The 19,389-nt window shown below is 42.5% G+C and overlaps 1 protein-coding gene across 6 annotated transcripts in view; it reads left to right on the top strand.

Annotated features, from left to right (window-relative positions):
- Positions 1-11,169, top strand: part of LOC148845669 (protein ZINC INDUCED FACILITATOR-LIKE 1-like) — a 102,752-nt gene extending 91,583 nt beyond the window's left edge. For all 6 annotated transcript variants that reach the window (XM_088954328.1, XM_088954326.1, XM_088954327.1 and 3 more), the window contains one exon: positions 10,869-11,169. In XM_088954328.1, coding sequence (XP_088810454.1) covers positions 10,869-10,978 — 110 coding nt within the window. In that variant the 3' untranslated portion in view covers positions 10,979-11,169. The remainder of the gene's footprint in view (positions 1-10,868) is intronic.
- The last annotated feature ends 8,220 nt before the right edge of the window (positions 11,170-19,389 follow it).

Genomic DNA, 19,389 nt, shown 5'->3' with positions numbered 1-19,389 from the left:
CCTGTAGATCTTCCCCCCATACTGAAGTCAACAAAGAAATGAAAATTTCTTCTTCAAACCAAGCATTCTCCAATTTGAAGGGAGTTTTCAATTTCTCCTGATCCCCACAAATGAGCTAAATAGGAACATGGTCAGAAACAGGCCTGGGAAGAGCTACTTGCCTCAAATCCAGAAATAGCTCATCCCAGTTTGAAGAAACTAGGAATCTATCCCGCCTGACCAACGTTGGGGATTCCTGATTGATGGTCCAAGTATACTGAGCTCCCCTCCCACTAGAGGGAGATCCATAAGGTCAAAATTATTTATGAAATCAGCAATCAGGTTCATCACTCTAGTTCTTCTGCATCTTGTATTTTTTTTTTCTTCAGTGGATAAAATAGCATTAAAGTCACCCCCGATGACCCAAGGACAAGTAAAGGTTTCTCTCATATCAGCCACTTCCTCCCAAAAAGAAGTCTGCAAACTAGAATCTGTTGGACCATACACATTTGAAATTTGGACCTGCTTCAATCCGAAAGCTCCACAACCACTGAGATTGAGAACTGCCCCACTCTGTGAGAAATGATGTTACAGCCGATAGGGTTCCAGAGAGTTAACAGACCCCCTGCAGTGCCTATAGTCGGCTTAGCCCTCCACTTGACTTCTCCATCTTCCCAAATACTCCGAACAACCCCCTCATCCATTTTTTCCACCTTAGTTTTTTGCAACAAAACAAAGAGGGAATTTGATCTTTTGAGCGTATCACTCACCATCAGCCTTCTTCCCAACCCTAGACCCCTAACATTCCATGATAATATTTTCAGCTCCATAACAACTTAAGAAAAAAAAAGAGTTATTCTACACCAGCCTATTATTTCTGGCCCCTTGCCATTCCTTCACAGCTCCCTGCCTTGTCATTTAAACCCCACGTCAACCTCATCAACTCCCTATTCTCTTTTGAAGAATCCCCCCCTTTTCTAGCCGCTAATTTTCCTCTTTCCATTAAGATTCTTTGCTGCACTCCTTCAAGGTAACTAGTTGTTTCTGCCTCCAAACCCTCCACAGATACCCCCAAAAACTTACCCAACCCCAAAAGTTTTGAGGTCACCCAAGATGAAGAAGTATTAGTAATTAGTTGACTTACCTCTTTGCTCTCCTGCCGGGGTTACATCTCTGTTGTTAATCATCAATGTGTTGGGGTTATCCTTAGCCTTATCTCCTTTGTTGCTTTGAGGATTACTATTCCCTTTCGACTTTGAAAGCTGATCAGTCTCCTCCTTCTCTCTACCTTCATCAGTCATCACCATTGCTATTGGTGATACCTCCATGGTGCTTCCTTCCTCTGGGACAAAAGCAAGTTGCTAGTTATTCTTCTGGATTGTCGCCTCCTTCTGGGAAATCAGTGACTGTTATCTGGTTGAGGTTTTGTGGGATTTCTGCCCCCCTCATCTAACTGAATGCGAACCGCAGAATTCAGATATTAGGTAGTAAAGAATTGCCAAGTTTACAAGGATACGAATTTGTCCAAGGGGAACTTCTCTAGGTAACAAATGGCGATCTGTTACAAGGATATGAGCCCATCAGAATTCATATCTTGGCAATTCTTGGATCACCTAGAGAAGCTCCCCCTTGGACACACTGGAGTGTCACCTAGGTCCTCGATATTTGTCCAAGGATATGAATTCATATCTTGACTACAGATATTTGTTGCTGAGTCCAAATGACAGTCACAGAAGCATCGCCATTTGTTACAAGGATATGAGCCCATCAGAATTCAGATATTAGGTAGTAAAGAATTGCCAAGTTTGCAAGGATATGAATTTGTCCAAGGGGGAGGCACTGAGGCAGTGGCGTTAGCTGCAAAGGAGTTGTGAAGAAAGGTGAACCATCAAAAAGGATAGAGGAGGATGACAAAGACAATTTGTAGTGCACTCAAATTGTCACATTAAGGAAACTTGTTGGGATTTGGTGGGTAAACCCATGATGCTTCAAAATTAGAATCAGTATCAGAAAAGGCCTAACCAGAACTATCATAAGAAGAAGCCTACTTCAGCTAATGCAGCAGCCGTTATACCTGCACATGATGAGCAGACTCCTCCAGTTCCTATTATACCTACTCAGTGTTTCGTACCTTGGGAAAATCTATTAGTTCCAAATGTGATCAGTTAGAGCAGTTTAGTAGGGTTCTTTGTAACTTAGAGGGAAATCCTAATGCTCCCTCAGCTTCTTTTGCAGCTTCTCTAGGTAACCACACTTTCATGGTTCCTTTGTTCCTAGTGGTTTCTGGATCATTGAGTTTAATTAGTGATGATTAATATAGAAGTCATAATAATGAATAGAAACATCACTAAACACATCAGTTAACCGGCAGAGTTGACATTTGACCGACGATGATAAGAAACAGAACAGCCATGACGGGCAACAATAGAGGTAGAAATAGTGAGAAACAGAGGAGAGTCTCTCTACGGAGGGGCAAGCCAGAATGTGTAGGAGAACGGAGTGGGTGGAGATCTTACTCCCAACCGCTGGGAGTTTCCAGGGGCGTAGGGGAGAAGGGGAGGAAGGAAGAGAAGAGTAGGACCTCAAGCTCTTTCCTAGAGAAGGCAAAAAAGGTCTTGACTGGACAAAGGAAGGGGAGGCGGTGCTGAAAGTGGGAAGAAAGAATTTCTTCGTAGAAGTTAGTGGGACAAGGGAAGAGAAGAGGAGGGAGTTTTTGAAGGCTTGTCTGGTTGGAACGGTGGAAATTTCGAATTCGGTGGTCTGGTTACAACAATGGGCAGTGAGGAAGTAGAGAGTGGAGTTTGGAGTAAGGGTCAGGAAGCTGCATGACAAAAAGTACCTCTTAATTCTACCCTCAGAGGAAGAAGCGGAGAGGGTGTGGAGAACAAGGGCAAGAAATGTTGATGGGGTGGTCATGCATCTGGTGCCCTGGGAATTGTTTGCTGAAGGGCAGGGTAAACTCCCAAAGGAAGGTGAGGAGTACTGGGTGAAAATTGTCGACCTACCTCTGCAACTATGGAGTGAGGCGGTGGTTTGTCAAGTAGGTGAACTTTGCGGTGGCTATGTCGGAATGGACAACTCAAGGGAAGCAAAAGAAACAGCAGAGTGGATTAGGATTAAGGTGCGTTGGAATGGATACCCCCCTTCAACAGTCAATATAGTGGAAGGAGGAGAGTGGTGACTTTGTGGCCAGAAATATTCATGGAACGACGAAGGAAGCCAGACGAAGCAAGAGATGTGGTGGTAGCAGAGAGTTGGTTGATCAAGAAGGCTCTCGTAGGCGTAGATATCATTGCCAAAGTGAGTCTAAAACTGAAAGGCAAAACTATCGAGTGGGCAAGAGATGTGGTGGTAGCAGAGAGTTGGTTGATCAAGAAGGCTCTCGTAGGCGTAGATATCATTGCCAAAGTGAGTCTAAAACTGAGAGGCAAAACTATCGAGTGGCTGATCAGAGAAGGAAAAAGGGTCGACGTTGGAGATGGAGTAAGAAGTCCTTAGTGTACGTAGTAGTAGCTGAATCGTTGGGGTCAAGAGGAGGACAGAGGGGGAAGACCGAGGGGGTCTTTTCGATCAATCTGAAAAGATAGGTGAAAAGGTGTCAGAGGGCGATTAGTGGTTTTCGAAAAATCTATTTCAAATTTTGAATTTAGAGGAGTTGTGTGAGAAGGTTATAGATAAATGCTGTGAAAAATTGGAAGGGAGATGGGTTGATCGTGGCCATTGGAGAGGAAGAAGTAAAGCCAAATGTCGACGTCGCAAAAGACACTCAAGATCTTTGATGAATGATAAATATACCTTTGGAGGAGCCGCTAGAGGCAAATTCTGACGGTGCTGAGGTGGTGTCCCCTGAGCACTTTGATAAAGAAGAGACTACAGTGTCATCTACACCAAGCCCAAGCCCGACCTCATAGGATCAAGTTGAACGGGCCCAGGATGGACCAGGATCAAACCAGGCGGTTCAATCGACCAAAGGGATTGTTATAACTCAAAGGGGAGAGAGGGAGATTAGTTTCGCATGTGAAACAGAGGAAAGGAGCGGTGTACAAGGGGTTACAGGGGAGTGCCAGGGAGATTGGGGATCGAGAGATGCTGGAAATCTCCAAGGCAGTCATTGGCGACAACTATAAGAAGGGGAACACAAGCCGCAGAAGCCCAAGGGAGCATGTAGATGAAGTGTAAGTCTCGAAGAAGTGGTTCATCCGCTAGCGGTGATTCCAGTAGAGGAGATGGAGGAGTGGAACATGTTCAATCAGGTGTTACAAAAGTCTTCAATAGCAGGAGATGCAGGTAATACTCAACTGGAAGTTTCAAGCTGGGTTCTTTCTGAACTTCTGAACATCGGTGATTTCTTGGGGGTTTTGATGAAGGGCTTAGAAGCGATAACAAAGGAGTACTTGATGGAAATTGAGAGAAAAGTTTTGGAGGAGAAAGGAAGAAAAGGACAAAGAACAGAGAAAGAACTATTCAGATTGGCATGGGGCTTGAACGAGTAGGCCGGCAGTGCGAGTAAGGGTAAGAAGGTGCCTAAGGGGAGGTGAAAAGTGAGGTGGATTGCTTTTGGCAGTACATGCACATAGAATCTTTATTTTGGTGTATAGGTGGAGTCGTTGAAAATAGTATTATGGAACATTAGGGGTCTGAACTCAGGTAAAAGAAGAGTGGTGGCCATTGCTTTCTTAAAGAAGTGGGATCTGGGAATATTCAGGAAAAGAAGATGGAGAGATTAAATCAATCAGTGGTCAGAAGTGTGTGGGCGGAGCGCAGTTGTAATTGGGTGTCCCTACCAGCTTGTGGGACGTTTGGGGGATTTTGGTGGCATGGGACATGGATGTGGTGGCAGTGAAAGACAGACTCATAGGGCAATTCTCAGTGTCTTTATTACTTCAGGCGGTGGACATCGATTGGGATTAGGTCCTAACTGCGGTGTATGGTCCAAATGAAAAGGGGTTGAGGGATTGCTTTTGGAAGAACTGGATGAGGTGAGAAGGAAATGGAATAGTCCTTGGGTAATCGAGGGAGACTTCAACACAATCAGATTCTCTCACGAAAAGAAGGGGACTAGAGAAAACAGGAGGGGAATGAGGGGTTTGGCTGATTTTATGAGAAGGTGGGAGATGATGGATCTGCTGTTATTAGGAGGAAAGTATACATGGTCGAACAATCAGGAAGAAGCAACCTTAGTCAAATTAGACAGATTTGTTGTCTCTACAGATTGGGGGGTCTACTTTTCAAATTTATCACTACAGGCCCTTCCTAGATCTCTATCAGATCATTCTCCTATTTTGTTAGATTGTGGAGGCATAAGGAGAAGTTGACCTCCATTCAGATTTGAGCATTGCTGGTTTGAAGAACCAGGCTTCTTAGAGCTAGTAACAGGGTGGTGGGATGAGATTGTTTTTTAAGGGACTGCCAGTCACATTTTGAGTAAAAAACTAAAAAGCCTAAAGCAAAAACTCAAAGATTGGAGTAAAGGGGTTCTCAAAGAGGGATAAAAGAGACATGATCATGTTTAGTAAGCTGACAAGTTTCACATTGTAACTCACGAACATACAACCTCTGGAACAACTCTTGAGAGCTGGAAGAGAAGGGTGACCCATCCGATAGTGCCATTGCAACGGTATAATAGAAGAATGAAGAGTTGTTTTTAACCCACCACCATCAAGATAATATAACCCTCCAGCTTCATGCCTGCCACCAATCATCTTCCCCATCTTAAGATCTTGAAAAATGCAATAGGACAGAAAGAATGAGATAGAGAAATTCAAAGATTTTGTCAACTTAGTAACAGACATAAGACTAAAGGGAAATTTAGGAACATATAGGACAGACGGTAAAGTAAAATCAGAATGTAAAGAAACATCACCGGTACCAGAAACACGGGATGTAGTACCATCATCCAGAGTAACCGATTGAGCGATAAAGGGAGGGGATAAAGATGAAAACAGGTCTGAGGACCCAGTTATATGATCTGAGGCCTTAGAATCAATAATTCATGGTTTAAAGGAAGAAACAAGACATGTTGTACCTGACTTTGCAAGAGTTGTAGTATTACCGAAAGAAGAAAAAGATTGACGAAGTTTTTCACTCTTCTTGGGTGATGGAAACCATTTCCTTTTCCTTCCCAGTACCTAAAGTAGTGAAGCCATCTCTTGTAGTACCACTATCTCCTTCTACAGTAGCATGATTGGCCCAAGTAGAAGGTGGGCCTTGCAGATCATAACAATAGTTCATAGTGTGCCCTTCCCGTCCACAATAGCTGCATTCTTTGATCATTCCTCGACCAACAATATTGACACCACGATCTCTAAAATTCCCATCTCTACCACCATTGAGACCTCTCACACCACGGTTACTACCTTTGGGATAGCTACTTCTACCACGTGAGCCACCTCTACCACCTCTGGTTGCAGCTAGGGCCGACTTCTCTAATACTGGAGAGCTATCTGTATTTGGACTAATAACCCTTCTTACTCTGGAGAAGACTTTTGATAATGTAGGTATGTCACTGCTACCTAAAATCCGGGCACGCACTGGTTCAAATTCAGACCTCAATCCAAAAAGTAAGTGTGCCACATCCAACTGATCTCTTTGTAGTTTTTGCACTTTGAAATCAATCGAAAAAGGTTGATACGAATCCAATTCATTCCGCAAACTCTTCAAGCAAGCATAGTACTCTTCCACCCTCCTATCACCTTGCTGTAATTGAAAATACTCTTGATACAATTGATAGATTCTAGTTACATTATCTTGTCTAGAATACAACTGCTTAGCATGTTCTCAAATTTCTTTTGCAGTGTCAAAGAACATCAGGTTCACGCTGATATGAGGTTCCATACTAATACAAAGACATGTCATAATCTGTGCATTCTCCTGGATCCCATCATCATACCCTGCAGCTCCTGGGTCTTATTTGTTTTCTTTAATATATTTTAGCTTTCCTCTTGCCGTCAAATTTACCTCCACCGACTTTGCCCATGGTACGTAGTTGGTACCATTAAGTTTAACCGATGTCATTTGAACAACCATGAAATCAGGTTGTACCATCACACTAGTTTTGTATTCACTGCCAAAGGTAGCCATTAGTTACTTCTGCAACACTCTCCCTAGATGAATACCTTCCCGACTCAACAACAGCATTCAACCGACTTGACTATTGTTTTTAAAACTTCAACAGCATTGCCGCAACCCCTAAACCTGGAACATCAGCATAAAAACATCTCCTACGAGTCAACCAACCTCCCGATTCCTAGAAAATAACCCACCAAACACATCAACCACAACCAACAATCAGCCGAACTTGACATTCACAGTCCCTAACTGCCGAATAGAGGGAGTCTAAACCACCATCAAACAGTCGACCAACGATGCAGGTTGAGGCATAGAAGCCTCTAAACCTTCTGGGCGATCAGTCCTTTTAGGTTCTTCCCCTTCCTTTCTTCTCGTATTGGTATAAAAACTCAGCCAAACCAGTTGCAGGCATCCTTCACTAATGCAGTCAGGAAAATCGATCAACCAGGCTCTGATACCATGTTATCAAGCATGTATTTAATTAAATAAATAAAAAGAAGGCTCCTGGTATGAGCCTAGAAGGAGAAGAGATGAAGAAGAAGAGGAGAAGAAAGGTCGAACAGAATAGGGCTATACAGTTTCTATTGAAGAAGAGAACTGCCGCCCAGAATGTTTAAATCATAATAAAAGGTAAAACTACACTATTACCCCTGTAAACAAATGTTTGAGGATGGAGACAAAAAAACACTGATTTAAAGAAGGGAAAAGACTAAAATAGCCCTAAAACAAAGCTGTATTTTAACTACATCAATATATCAAAGAGTGAAATAATGGCTGCTGGGGAGGTCTCAAACCTGGAGGTATGGGCAGAGGATTGGGGATGCAAAGTGGGAAAGCTCCCAATGAAATATCGCATGCCGTTGGGTGAAAACTACAAGTCCAAGGCTATTTGGGACCCCATCATAGAGAAAGTGAACAGAAAAATTGGCTTCGTGGAAGACCAAATACTTATCCAAAGGGGGCAAAGTAACTTTAATCAAAAGTATATTGTCATCCTTCCTTGTTTTCTACTTGTCTCTATTCCCAATTCCAGCCAGGTGGGCAGCGGTGTTAGAAAAGAAGATGAGGGATTTTCTCTGGAGGGGTTGGAAGGAGTCAAAATGTCACTTAGTTAACTGGGCAAGAATCTGCAGCTACAAGAAGAATGGGGGTTTGGGGATCAGACCCGTGAAAACATCAGCACAGCCATGCGTGGTAAGTGGTTATGGAGATTTAATGAACAACCAAATAGCCTGTGTAGAAGATTAATAGTGGCCAAATATGGGTTGAGTAGAAGAGAATGGGATGCTGAAGAAGTCAGAACATCTTATGGATGCTTTGTATGGAAGGCAATTCAAAAAGTCCAACAACAGTTTATGAAGGGAATCAAATATGAGGTTTGAAATGGCCTCAGGGTGATGTTTTGGAAAGATTTTTGGTGCGGAGATGTCCCTTTAATGACTATGTTTCCTGATCTTTTTGAGATCTCGGTGAATAAGGATGCATCTGCAGCTGATTATTTGGAAAAACAAAATGGACTGTGTATATGGAATCCCCATTTTAGGAGAAATTTTGAATGACGGGGAGGTGACTTCTTTGGTAAGGTTATTTCAAGTATTGGATGAAGCAAAGGTAGAGGGAGTAGGAAGGGACAAGAGGAAATGGCTCTTCAAGAAATCAAGAACCTTCTCTGTGAAATCCTTCTCCCAAAACCTGTCTAGGGGGGAGCCTTCTGACTTCCCTAGTGACAAAATTTGGATAAGATTGGTTCCCTCTAAGCTGGCTTTCTTTGTTTGGTCAGCAATTCTGGATAAGATTTTGACAAAAGATAATTTAGTCAGAAGAGGTTTAGAGGTGGAAGACTTGGGCTGCATCCTATGTGGTGGATCTGTGGAATCCTCCAGTCACTTACTGATTCACTGTAACTTCACCCATTGGATTTGGATGAGAGTGCTGAATCTGTTTGGTGTTAAGATGTGCTTCTCAGCTGATGTGAAATCATTTATAGCAGCTTGGGAACTTGGAGGTCTATCCAAGACGGGAGAGGTAGCATGGAGTATTCTTCCTGCAGCAGTTTTTTGGGCAATATGGGGTGAAAGAAACAGCAAATTATTTGAAGGAAGGCAAGCTCCAAAAGAAGTTTATAACAGAATTTTGAGGATGATACACTCCTGTTGGCAGCTAACCAATTATTAAAAAATAGGCATATCCGCATATGTCGTCCTTTTTTGATTCAGACTTCCTATTTGTAAGGACTAAGGAGAGTTTAGTTTTGTTGGTCTTTTGGTGGGTTGGAATTTTGTGGATATCAGATTTCCTACTGTACAGCTTCTCATTGTACAAAGGCTTTTTTGTGATCTGGCTTTATTTATTAATAAATTACTTAACCTTCCTCTCAAAAACAAAATCCTGGATCATTGACTTTGGAGCTTCCAGCCATATATTTGGTAAGCTTACCTTTTTCTTTTCATATCAGTTGTTATCTGGAAGGGATAAGGTGAGATTGGCATATGGTTCCTTCTCTTTTGTTGCTAGTTGAAGAATTATATCCCTTGCCTCTGGCCTTGTTCTCTCTAATATTTTACATGTAAAGTTGGTCCACAAAAAGTAAAAAATAAGAGTTATTATTTAGCCTATCCAATGTGTCCCACGACATCCCTATGCGAACTTGTGCAAACTCCATTGTGAGATTTGCAGCTGGATTTGAAACTTGAATATGGTCTCAACAAAATTCACATATGAATCTTTAATCGCACTCGAATTCAAGTCTAGATTCGCAATTTTGCAGTTGGTTTCTCACTTGGATTCACACCTTTATTGTGGGATTCGCAAAAACACCTGTAACACCCCTACGCAGACCACCTAGGTGCATGTGTTTTCAACTTAAACATTCAATTGGTATATGTATTTCAAAGTCTTGCCAAAGTTAGTAGTGATAAACCTTTAACCAATTACTCTTAAGATTGATTGGAAACACTATACACATAATAACACCCTGTCTTTACAAGGGTTTCAAAATTTTGCTCGATACTTTATGGCCATGTGCTGCTTTCTTGATTTCATGAACGATCTCAAGAGTGAAACCCAAATTCTCATAAAATGCAACCCCATTTCTATGTTCACATATGTGAAATTCTATTATGTCTCCATTACTTGAAACACTTCAGAATTTCATCAAGAGTTTTACTCAACCTCTTTCCATAATGGACAACACTGATTGTATATATATATATATATATATATGTTTGATGGGAGCTCTCAATTTCAGTGTTAACAACCGCGTAAAAGTAACTTCTTGTTGCCCATTAAACCTGAGACTAGCAATTTTCTAGTTTAGGTTTACCATTACGGTGATTACATAAATGGTTTCAGGCTTTCAGCCCCATCTCTTTTATTGTCATTCTTACCAACACTCTAGGTAAACCCTTGGTCAAGGGATCAGCCAAGTTTTCACTTGAGCTAAAGCATCAAATCAATTATTAGACAATCTATCAATTGGAATGCCTTGGGAAGAAAACACTATTACCATTTGTTGAATTTTGCAATGTTGGTTCACCTAATTCCTTGAAAATAATACAACTATTTTTCTGTTTGCATAATTAATTCAGTTCTGAAGCTGGCTCTCCAAATTGTTAGTTCCATTTATTTTGAAGTTTTTCTATGAAATTGACCTTGAGAAGGGATTTTGTCACCCAATCTGTTTGAATTTTAGGCTTATATATATATATGTTAAAATGCAAGCATATGGTATCCTAAGCTTATCTGCTTTCCATATTCCAGAAGTAAATTTTTATCATCACTTTCCTACTCAGAAACTGAGAAGTTTGCTTGTTGAAATACAGGTGATCAGATGGTTTTTTTCATCCTAAACATTGTCGAGCTGATTGGAGTGTTATTGACCTTTGAACCATTTCTAGTTCAACCTGCACACAGAACACACAGAATACAATAAAGCCTATGACAGCCCAGTTAAAAGCTACTCAAGATTGATTTCCCATACTTAATATTTTTTTTCTCTATTTTTGGATAATGTAGAATCATCATTATGCTATAATGGTAGCAGCATTTTACCATGCCTATGATAAATGTCAGAACAATCTTTCCAGGTTCTAATATATGTTTGTATATGTAGATATGTAATCATTGAATGAGTACACAATTGATAGCACTATCTATGCTATATCTACCATAAGTAAACATTCTAGGATGGCTTTCGATGGGAGGGCCTCTCGGCCTCTCCCAGTCCCCTTAGAATTTCCTCAATAGGTGGCTCCTTACACACCAACTCTTCTCAAAAGAAACAACTCCTGTAAAGTGGCATGTCCAATCCTTGGATGCCTAATATGTAGACCTGTTCATGGGCTGGGCTAGGGCATGGCCTTTCCCAAAATTTGAATGGGCCCAGCCTGTGAACAGGTCTACTAATATGTGGTTCTCCTGTTCTCCATGACTTCTTCAGAAAAGAAACAACTCTGAAATGGCATGTCTTCCTAACCTTGTTTTCTTTCAATAAATCTCTTCTCCAACTTGAATGGATTTTGCTATTTCGCAAGCCTAGTTGTAGACCTGTAGTAATGCTCCTATAAAATTACTTAAAAGGTGAATCTGAGAAGGAATCACTATCGTGTGATCATCTGGTTGTCCGTGGGGCTGTCAATGGACCGGGTTTTGCTTCGAACTGACTTGATCTAATGCGAGTAGTAGTTTAAGACACTATATGCCATATCTCTATAATCAACCATCGTACTAAAATATACCATAAAAGGATTACTTCTTACTTTTATGCAAGAACCAAACTATTTGATGTTTTTAAGGAGCATCAAACACCTCATAGTCTGGACTGCCCAATATCATGATAAGTACATATAAAGATGGGCAAAAAATCAACTTACACATGGATATTCTAAGGAAACAACATAAATCTCAAAATTATAACACCAAAATTAAATTCAACGACTATAAATAAAGTACATACTAGAGAGAGAGAGAGAGAGACTACCAATGCACTTATGAAGTGTACGTTAAAAATGGAAAAAGAAAGAATTAAAATATGCATTTACACAAGCTAATATGAATTTAGCAAATACTAAAAAAAATACTATTTTTAGATGTCAACAAAGGGGATAGCTTAAAAACTATGAAATTTTAAACTTGTACTGTTTTAACTTTTAACAAGGCGTGCTGATGCAGTGCAATTTATAAGGTATTTGTCTTTCATATTGAACGCTTGGGTGCAAACTTCGACATTTGTGTTCTAGTAGTTAAGTGTTAATACCATTTACATTTTAAATTTGATAGGACTTTTTTTTGGCTTCAAGGGGCTACAAAACAGGGGTAAACCTATCCCCCCAACCTTGGTTACAACAGGATTCCGTCCCTAAGTCTTGGCTACAACCAGTAAAGACCTTACCAATTGAACCAATTGGCATCGCCAATTCAATAACACTATTGAAGGGAATTAATTTGAACTTAAGTAAATAGTTGAGTGATCTGTGTTTTTTTAACTAGTCTTCATCTCAAATTCTATCATCTCTAAACTTTAGCATAATTTTTCCATTTTCTTCATTTTTAGTTCTTTATTTTAAATACCCTTACTCATTTTAGTGCATGCACTTAATCATACATTTCTTTACATTGTTCTTTGCAATTTCATGATTTTCTATTTCTCTTCCAGTCTTACTCATTTTGGCATGTTATTATTACTGTACTCGTGATCTCCCACTCATAAATCATAATGTTGGTATGTCCCATAGCCCTGATACATGGGACCCACAATGCAATGTGTATAAATATAACAGTAGCATGTATAGACTTTTGGACGGACGGAATTGCTGGTTTGCCAATCAATGTAACGAAGCTTTTTAGAAAAGGGGTCAGGTGGTAATTCTATCTCGTGACTCGTGAGCTACAAGCCATTCTCAAAGGGTTGAAGAATGCTAAGGAAAGGAATCTCCGTAGAATTGTAGTACAATCTGACTGTCAACTAGTTGTGGATTTTTTGAATGGAGCATGCCCTCCTCCTTGTTCTTTTGTTCATATTTACAGGGAGGGTAATAGGGCTGTTGATTTCCTTTTGAAACTTTTTGATATTTTATATGAGGCTGAACTGCGCCCTTTGTTCTTCCTGGCTGAGCTCTCTTGGATTGTTTGGGAGGATGCTCAGGGCCACCGGGTTGTTCGCGTGTAAATTCTTTTTTCTTCTAAACAGTAGCATTTACACTTGTAATTAGGGCTATCAATGGGTTGGTTCTGACCCAATGGACCCAAACGGATTAGGTTCGTTATGGTTCCAGGATCTGGAAACGATAAGTCAGCTATTTAGTTCTGGATCGATTCAAACCCAATTCAAAAATGTTTTGTTTGATTTTTTTTTAATCATATTTGGTAAAGATGCAAACTGATTAGGTTCTACCATTATTGGGTGTCCGTGCGTGCTCCTTTTTTTATCCAAAATTCACGTTTGAACTACATGAGTTTGATTACCCAAGAAAGGGAAAATAATTAAGGTTAAGTACACTGCAACCCAAATAATTAAACCTCTCTTGACTTTCTTATTATAAATACTAAAACCTCCACTACGGAATTATGTCAAACAGAATCAACGAAAAGTCTCTCTTGCCCTTTCATATTTTCAAAATGGTGGAATCTCTCTTTTCAGAAAAAAAGTGACCCATAAACTTCCTAATTCCACACCTCGACAACCACGGTAAGACCTCCGCTACTGGCTTCCTCGCATAAGCTGCTTAATTGCTATAATCTACCTATTACCCATCTTTCAACTGCCCTTTTTAGACTTCCCCACCCTCCCAGTCACATTTTCGGAGGATGGAATTTTTTTACGGGTTTTTACTGTCCACCCGCTTAGTTATACCTTACAGTTGGAGTAAGTATCAGCTCGGAACGAGTGGATATTAGTGTTTAGGGTGGAGGTATTAAAAATTCTGAATTCTTATCAGAATTCTGAGGTAGAGCACAGTCTATTTATCCTATTTTTGCATTGCACTCGGGAGTTCAGAAAGTGAAAAATTCTTACATAAAGACTTTGAAAGGGTTGATTCAGTATTTTCAGTTACGTTGGATTTAGAGTGGATATTGAGTCCTCTCGGGAGGGAAGGTGAGTAGTCCAAGGAATCCGTACGTGCCAGTGAAAAAAAATTAAAAGCTGAATGCTATGTTTTAATTTTTTGGGCTGTTTTTTTTTTTCTTTTGAATTTTGAGGGGAAATTGGTAAATGATATTTTGGTTACTATTGATTAAGATGCCTGTATTATTTTTTTAGATTTATACAGAATTTATAAAAAAATTATTTTTCCAAGTGATAACCATTTCTATGTGGGTAAGTAACTTTTCCATGTGAGAGATGTTACTAATACTTGGATGTAACAAAATTGTCCTTTTTAATAATGGATTTTATGGCTAAAATGGTCAATGAGACCTTGGAGTTTAGTTTTCATTAATTATATTCAAATTCTGCAATTTGGATTTAAAGTGTCAAATTAGATCTACCTTATTCTAGTACTAAAACTTTGGTCATTGTTGATACTTGAATTAGCCGAGGGAAACAAAGTAAATTCACTCCCAACCTTCGAAGGAAGGCCGAAGGCTTTAAGGATTCGGATGAGACAAGCCGAAGCTGACGGTTGGAGGCCAAGGCAGATTGCTCCTTCGGATACTATAGAAGCCAAGGGCTTGTACTGAGAAGGGCATCCGAAGAGGAACGACATACGGCTCCCGCGGTAGTGAATCTGCAAGGGAGGAGGTGTCAAAGGCCTTGAGTGGGAACCCGAGGCAAAGACTCCGACGATCAAGTTAGTATGTGCGCAAGGTAAGCAGTGAGTCTAGAGCCGAGGGGCCCAGATGAGGTCTTAGATAGCGCTAAGTCCTTAGAGGAGAGAGCACTAGAGATCACAAAGGTTTCGAATCCTTTACCTTGTAGGGGGTGCCTTGTATTTATAGTCAGAGTTTCCAAGGGGTAGTTAGGCTCGGATGGTCCAAAAGTGTGCTATACGAGGCCCTAGCGAGATGTTCTGCTAGAGCTACGCAGCGCCCTGCGATTGGGTCCGCCTGGTCTGCGTCAAGTAACCCTAAGTGTCCTCATGGCGAGCCTATGCTGGCGCCTAGTCCCCCCACTCCTGAGGCCGAGGTGGGGGTTCGGAAGGGGCCTTTGCTTCAGCCAAAAGGAGTGTCGATATTGGTAGGTGCCATCAGGCTTGTTCAGCGGAGTCTACCCTATAGTGGCGTCGCCTTCGTCTCACTTCTGCTTCGGCCCGATTTCAGTTCATGGAAGAGAGGTGAAACTGTGGACACCTTGGCTTCAGCTATGGAGTTCAAGGTGGAGGGGGCCCCGGTGGAGGCGAGCCTGTGCCTTGTACTCACGCGATGACGGTCTGGGGCCGTGCGCGATAAGGGATTCGTGAGTTGGCATGCCAGGGTTGTGCCCGATACGGGACTGGCACGAGGAGAGCCTTCCGCAGGGGGGACGGGCGCTTTGGGAGAACCGGCCTACGCGTCCACCGGACTTCTATAGGCTCGACGACGGGTAGCGTAGGCCGAGGAGTAGGCAGCCGAGGCCGTGAAGCAGGCAACTGAAACCGAGAAGCGGGCGGCCAAGGTGGTGGAGGCCTTCATACAGTCATTCGATTACTAGAAGGCCCTGACGGAGTATGCATCTTCATCATACCTAGACATCATCGAGGCCACGAAGAAGGTCGTCCTACAAGTGATGCCCGACTTCGACGTCGAGGGGTTGAAGGTGATTCCAGACTCTCCCAAAGGTTCTGTCATGGTCATAGATGTTGTTGAAGGTGCCAAGGACTTTGCCCTCTCCCCCGCTGGCGGCGAAGCTTAGTGGGTTTCTTCTTGTTTTTTCATCTTCTTAGGCCACTTCATGAACTTCTCCTCCCCTATCTGCATCAGTATCTACGTCCGGGTGGAGTTGAGTGGCGTGTATTGGTTGTAAGCCAGGGCCGAGGCTGGTGGCTTCTTGTGGTCCTTGCTGCTGTTGTTGTTGTGATGGTGGTCTCCACCCTTCCTCTTCTTCTCTGGGGGCCCATTGTGGCGCTCGGCCTCCCTTTCTTGGTGGTCCTCAGTTGAAGCCTCCTCAGCCGCAATGCACTTTTGGGCTTTCTTGAGGAACTCTAGCTTCGTCTTCAATGGGGTCTTGGCAACCGAACATTTCAGGGACGAACTGGGGTGGAGCCCATTGATAGCAGCGTGCATAGAGACCATGGGGTCGAGGTCATGGACCTCAAGCTCTTCCTTTTTGAAGTGGTTGATATAGGACCACAGACTCTCTCCATGCTTCTGCTTGATAGACACCAACAAGACTACGCTCTTTTGGCATCGTCTACTACTGATGAAGCAGGCAAAGAATAGGTTGGCAAATTGCTCCCACGAGCTGATTAACCAAGGCAGGAGACTGGAGAATTAACAGCGGGCAACCCCCTGAAGGTGGCCTAGAAAGTCTGTCATGTCAAGGCGTTAGAATACCCATAAAGTATCATGAACGCTCTGAAACTTTCCAGGTGGTTGTTGGAGTTTGAGTTCCCGTCGTACATCTCTAGCGTGGGAGCTTTAAAGTGCTGGGAAAGGGGCTCGGAGATGATATTTGGGGGGAAGGCGTCCATTCTCCCCGTCAGCTTGCTTTGATTGGTCGAGGCGTCAGCTTGGCTCTCTCGGATCTAATGGAGCTTGTCCTTGATGGCTCCGAGCCTTGCCCGTAGTTCCGCAATCCGAGGGTCGACTAGAGCTTGCCACCTGTCTCTGTCTTCGCGGGCATGATGAGGGTCGGCACGAACTCTGGAATGCTCTGAGGCAGGATCGTATGCCTCCTGTCTGGCATGGCGGTCGTTCAGGACGTCACGATGGTCCAAGTCAGGTGCGGGAGAGGCACGGCGTCGTCCCTCGACCCTTGAGTGGGCGCTACGACGGGCGATGTGCCCACCTTCATCCCGAGGGTTCTCCCTCCTGTGGCGGCGGTGTTGTTCAGAAGGCTGGTGGCTGTCTTTGGACCACGCTTGCTCTTCCTTCCTTCGACTGGAAGGCCTCACATTTCTCTATGTTGGGTTGGCAGGTCGGCTGTTGCCGGCTTGGCCCGTTGGGGGTTGGCTAGGCCGAGTGTTGGGGGCTCGACATGCTCACATTGGCCTTGGTGATCTGACACCCTGGCGGGGCGGTCGCCTCAGGAGGGACCTCCTGCTTGGGAGCATTCTTGTTCCACACTGCGTGAGGAATTCCAGACAGTCGAGGACCGCCTGAAACTACTCATTTGTGACCAGGTTCTGAGGGTTCCTGGCTCTTCGTACCATGATGTCTAAAGTTTAGGAGATCTTAGGTTTGCAGTGATTTTTGGGGGATCGTCTTAGCAACGGTTCCCACATACAATGCCAATTGTTGGTGCTCGGATTAGCCGAGGCCAACAAAGTAAATTCACTCCAAGCTTCGAAGGAAGGCCGAAGGTTTCAAGGGTTCGAAGGAGACAAGCCGAGAAGGGCTAGAGGTCGAGGCGGATTGCTCCTTCGGATACTGTAGAAGTCAAGGGCTTGTACTGAGAAGGGCATTCGAAGAGGACGATGCGGATCAGGTGGACCCAATTGTAGAGCACCACAGGGCTCTGGCAGAACATCTCGCCAGGGCCTTGTATGGTTCGCATCTGAATCATCTGAGCCCAACTACCCACTAGCAGTTCCCACTATAAATACAAGGCACCCTCACAAGGTAAAGGATTTGAAACCTTTGTGATCTGTAGTACTCTCTCCTATAAGAACTTAGCACTATCTAAGACCTTGTATGTACCCCTCGACTCCAGACTCTCTGCTTACCTTGCACACATACTAATTTGGCCATCGGAGTCTTTGCCTCGGGTTTCCACCCGAGGCCTCTAACACCTCCTTCCTTTTAGATTCACTACCGTGAGAGCCGTATCCGAGCGTCCTCATGACGAGCCTATGCTGGTGTCCTTTGGTCGACACGTGTCAGCCCCGTACAGACTAGCCGAGTGCGCCTACATCATTCATGATTATTGACTGTCAAAGAAACCACATCGTTCAGCTGAGATCATGCACAGTACAGATGCAAATTAATATCACTATTAGTAGTTATGCCGTGAATGCTGGTTGTTTCTCGTCTTTCTCCAAACACAAAGGACCCGGTTGCAGTTGCAAGCTTAATACTTGAATTTGGAATAAAGGGCCGGAAAGTTTCATGGAGAGAAACTTGCCAGAATGTAGCTAGAGAGGGAAAATAATTCGAAACTTTTACCCGGTAAAATGCAGTTTGTCGCCAGACAGAAACGATCTCTTTGACTAAATTGGCTTGGGGATTTGAACACACTAAACCAGACCCAAAACTATCAAGAAGAAGAAAAGTTATCCGAAGGGGAAAGGGGAGGGGGAGAGACAAGTGAAATTGATCAGTACAGTAATCATACCTAGGCAGTGTTGATTGTGGTCTAATGTGGTTCAAACCCCACCGGTGTATTATTTGTCATGCCCAAAATATTGGTGACAGGTTTTTTTCATGGTCTCAACCACACCACGGGGTACTATTGCCCCAATATTAATTATGGTGCTTCGCAGCCTCATTTTAGTTATTGTTTTATTAGTTTTCTTATCTACCTATGTGATGCAGGCTACATCCATATCATCATAGAACTGAACCCAGATTTTCTACTCACTTTTTTTACCCACTCTCTACCTGCAGTGAATTGGAGTCAGGCATCTCTCAATTCATAATAGAGATGTGTAGCTCCAATTCACATGCGAGTAGAGAATGGGTAGGAAAAGTGAGTAAGAAATACCGAGTGCATAGAACTAGCTAGTTAAAAGAAAGGCGACTTGATCATTGAAGCTTGAAGCCTGTTTAATGTCAAGAACTCGTACACCTAATTCTATTGTATTCTTCTTTGCATAGTCCTCTTGAAGTTTTTTTTCCGGGGCTTCACCCATGAAACGAGTTTAGTCATTTTTCAAAAGAGGGGAGGCTTTAGTATTTATGCTGCATTTGGTTGGAGTATGAATACAGATTTATAGAGTGCAAATACATACAAAATGTAAAATTTTGTACTCTAACATAATTGTATTTATACTATTTCCAAACTGAGCCTTATCAAAAACGCCAGTCAGGTTTAAGTATTTTATCCAATAAAAAAGAAATAAGTTTTAGAAGTTTATTAAGCTTCAGAAGCTGCCCAGAATTTCCCCCCTTAAACCATAAAAATAAAGAAAATTAATCTTCCTGTCACAGATACATAAACAATAAAAACAAAGATGCTACGTTTGGGTGGTGGTGGGCTCCAAATATTCCATAATTTGGGTGGTGCAGGTTTCAAACTGCTTTTTTTTTTTTTATTTTATGCTACGTACG

The sequence above is a fragment of the Nelumbo lutea genome, chromosome 7, assembly GCF_056320005.1.
Source record: "Nelumbo lutea isolate HS-2025 chromosome 7, American lotus-T2T, whole genome shotgun sequence".
NCBI classification, from domain to species: domain Eukaryota; kingdom Viridiplantae; phylum Streptophyta; class Magnoliopsida; order Proteales; family Nelumbonaceae; genus Nelumbo; species Nelumbo lutea.
The sequence above is the reverse complement of the archived record's forward strand: the minus strand, read 5'-3'. Positions and strand labels throughout refer to the sequence as shown.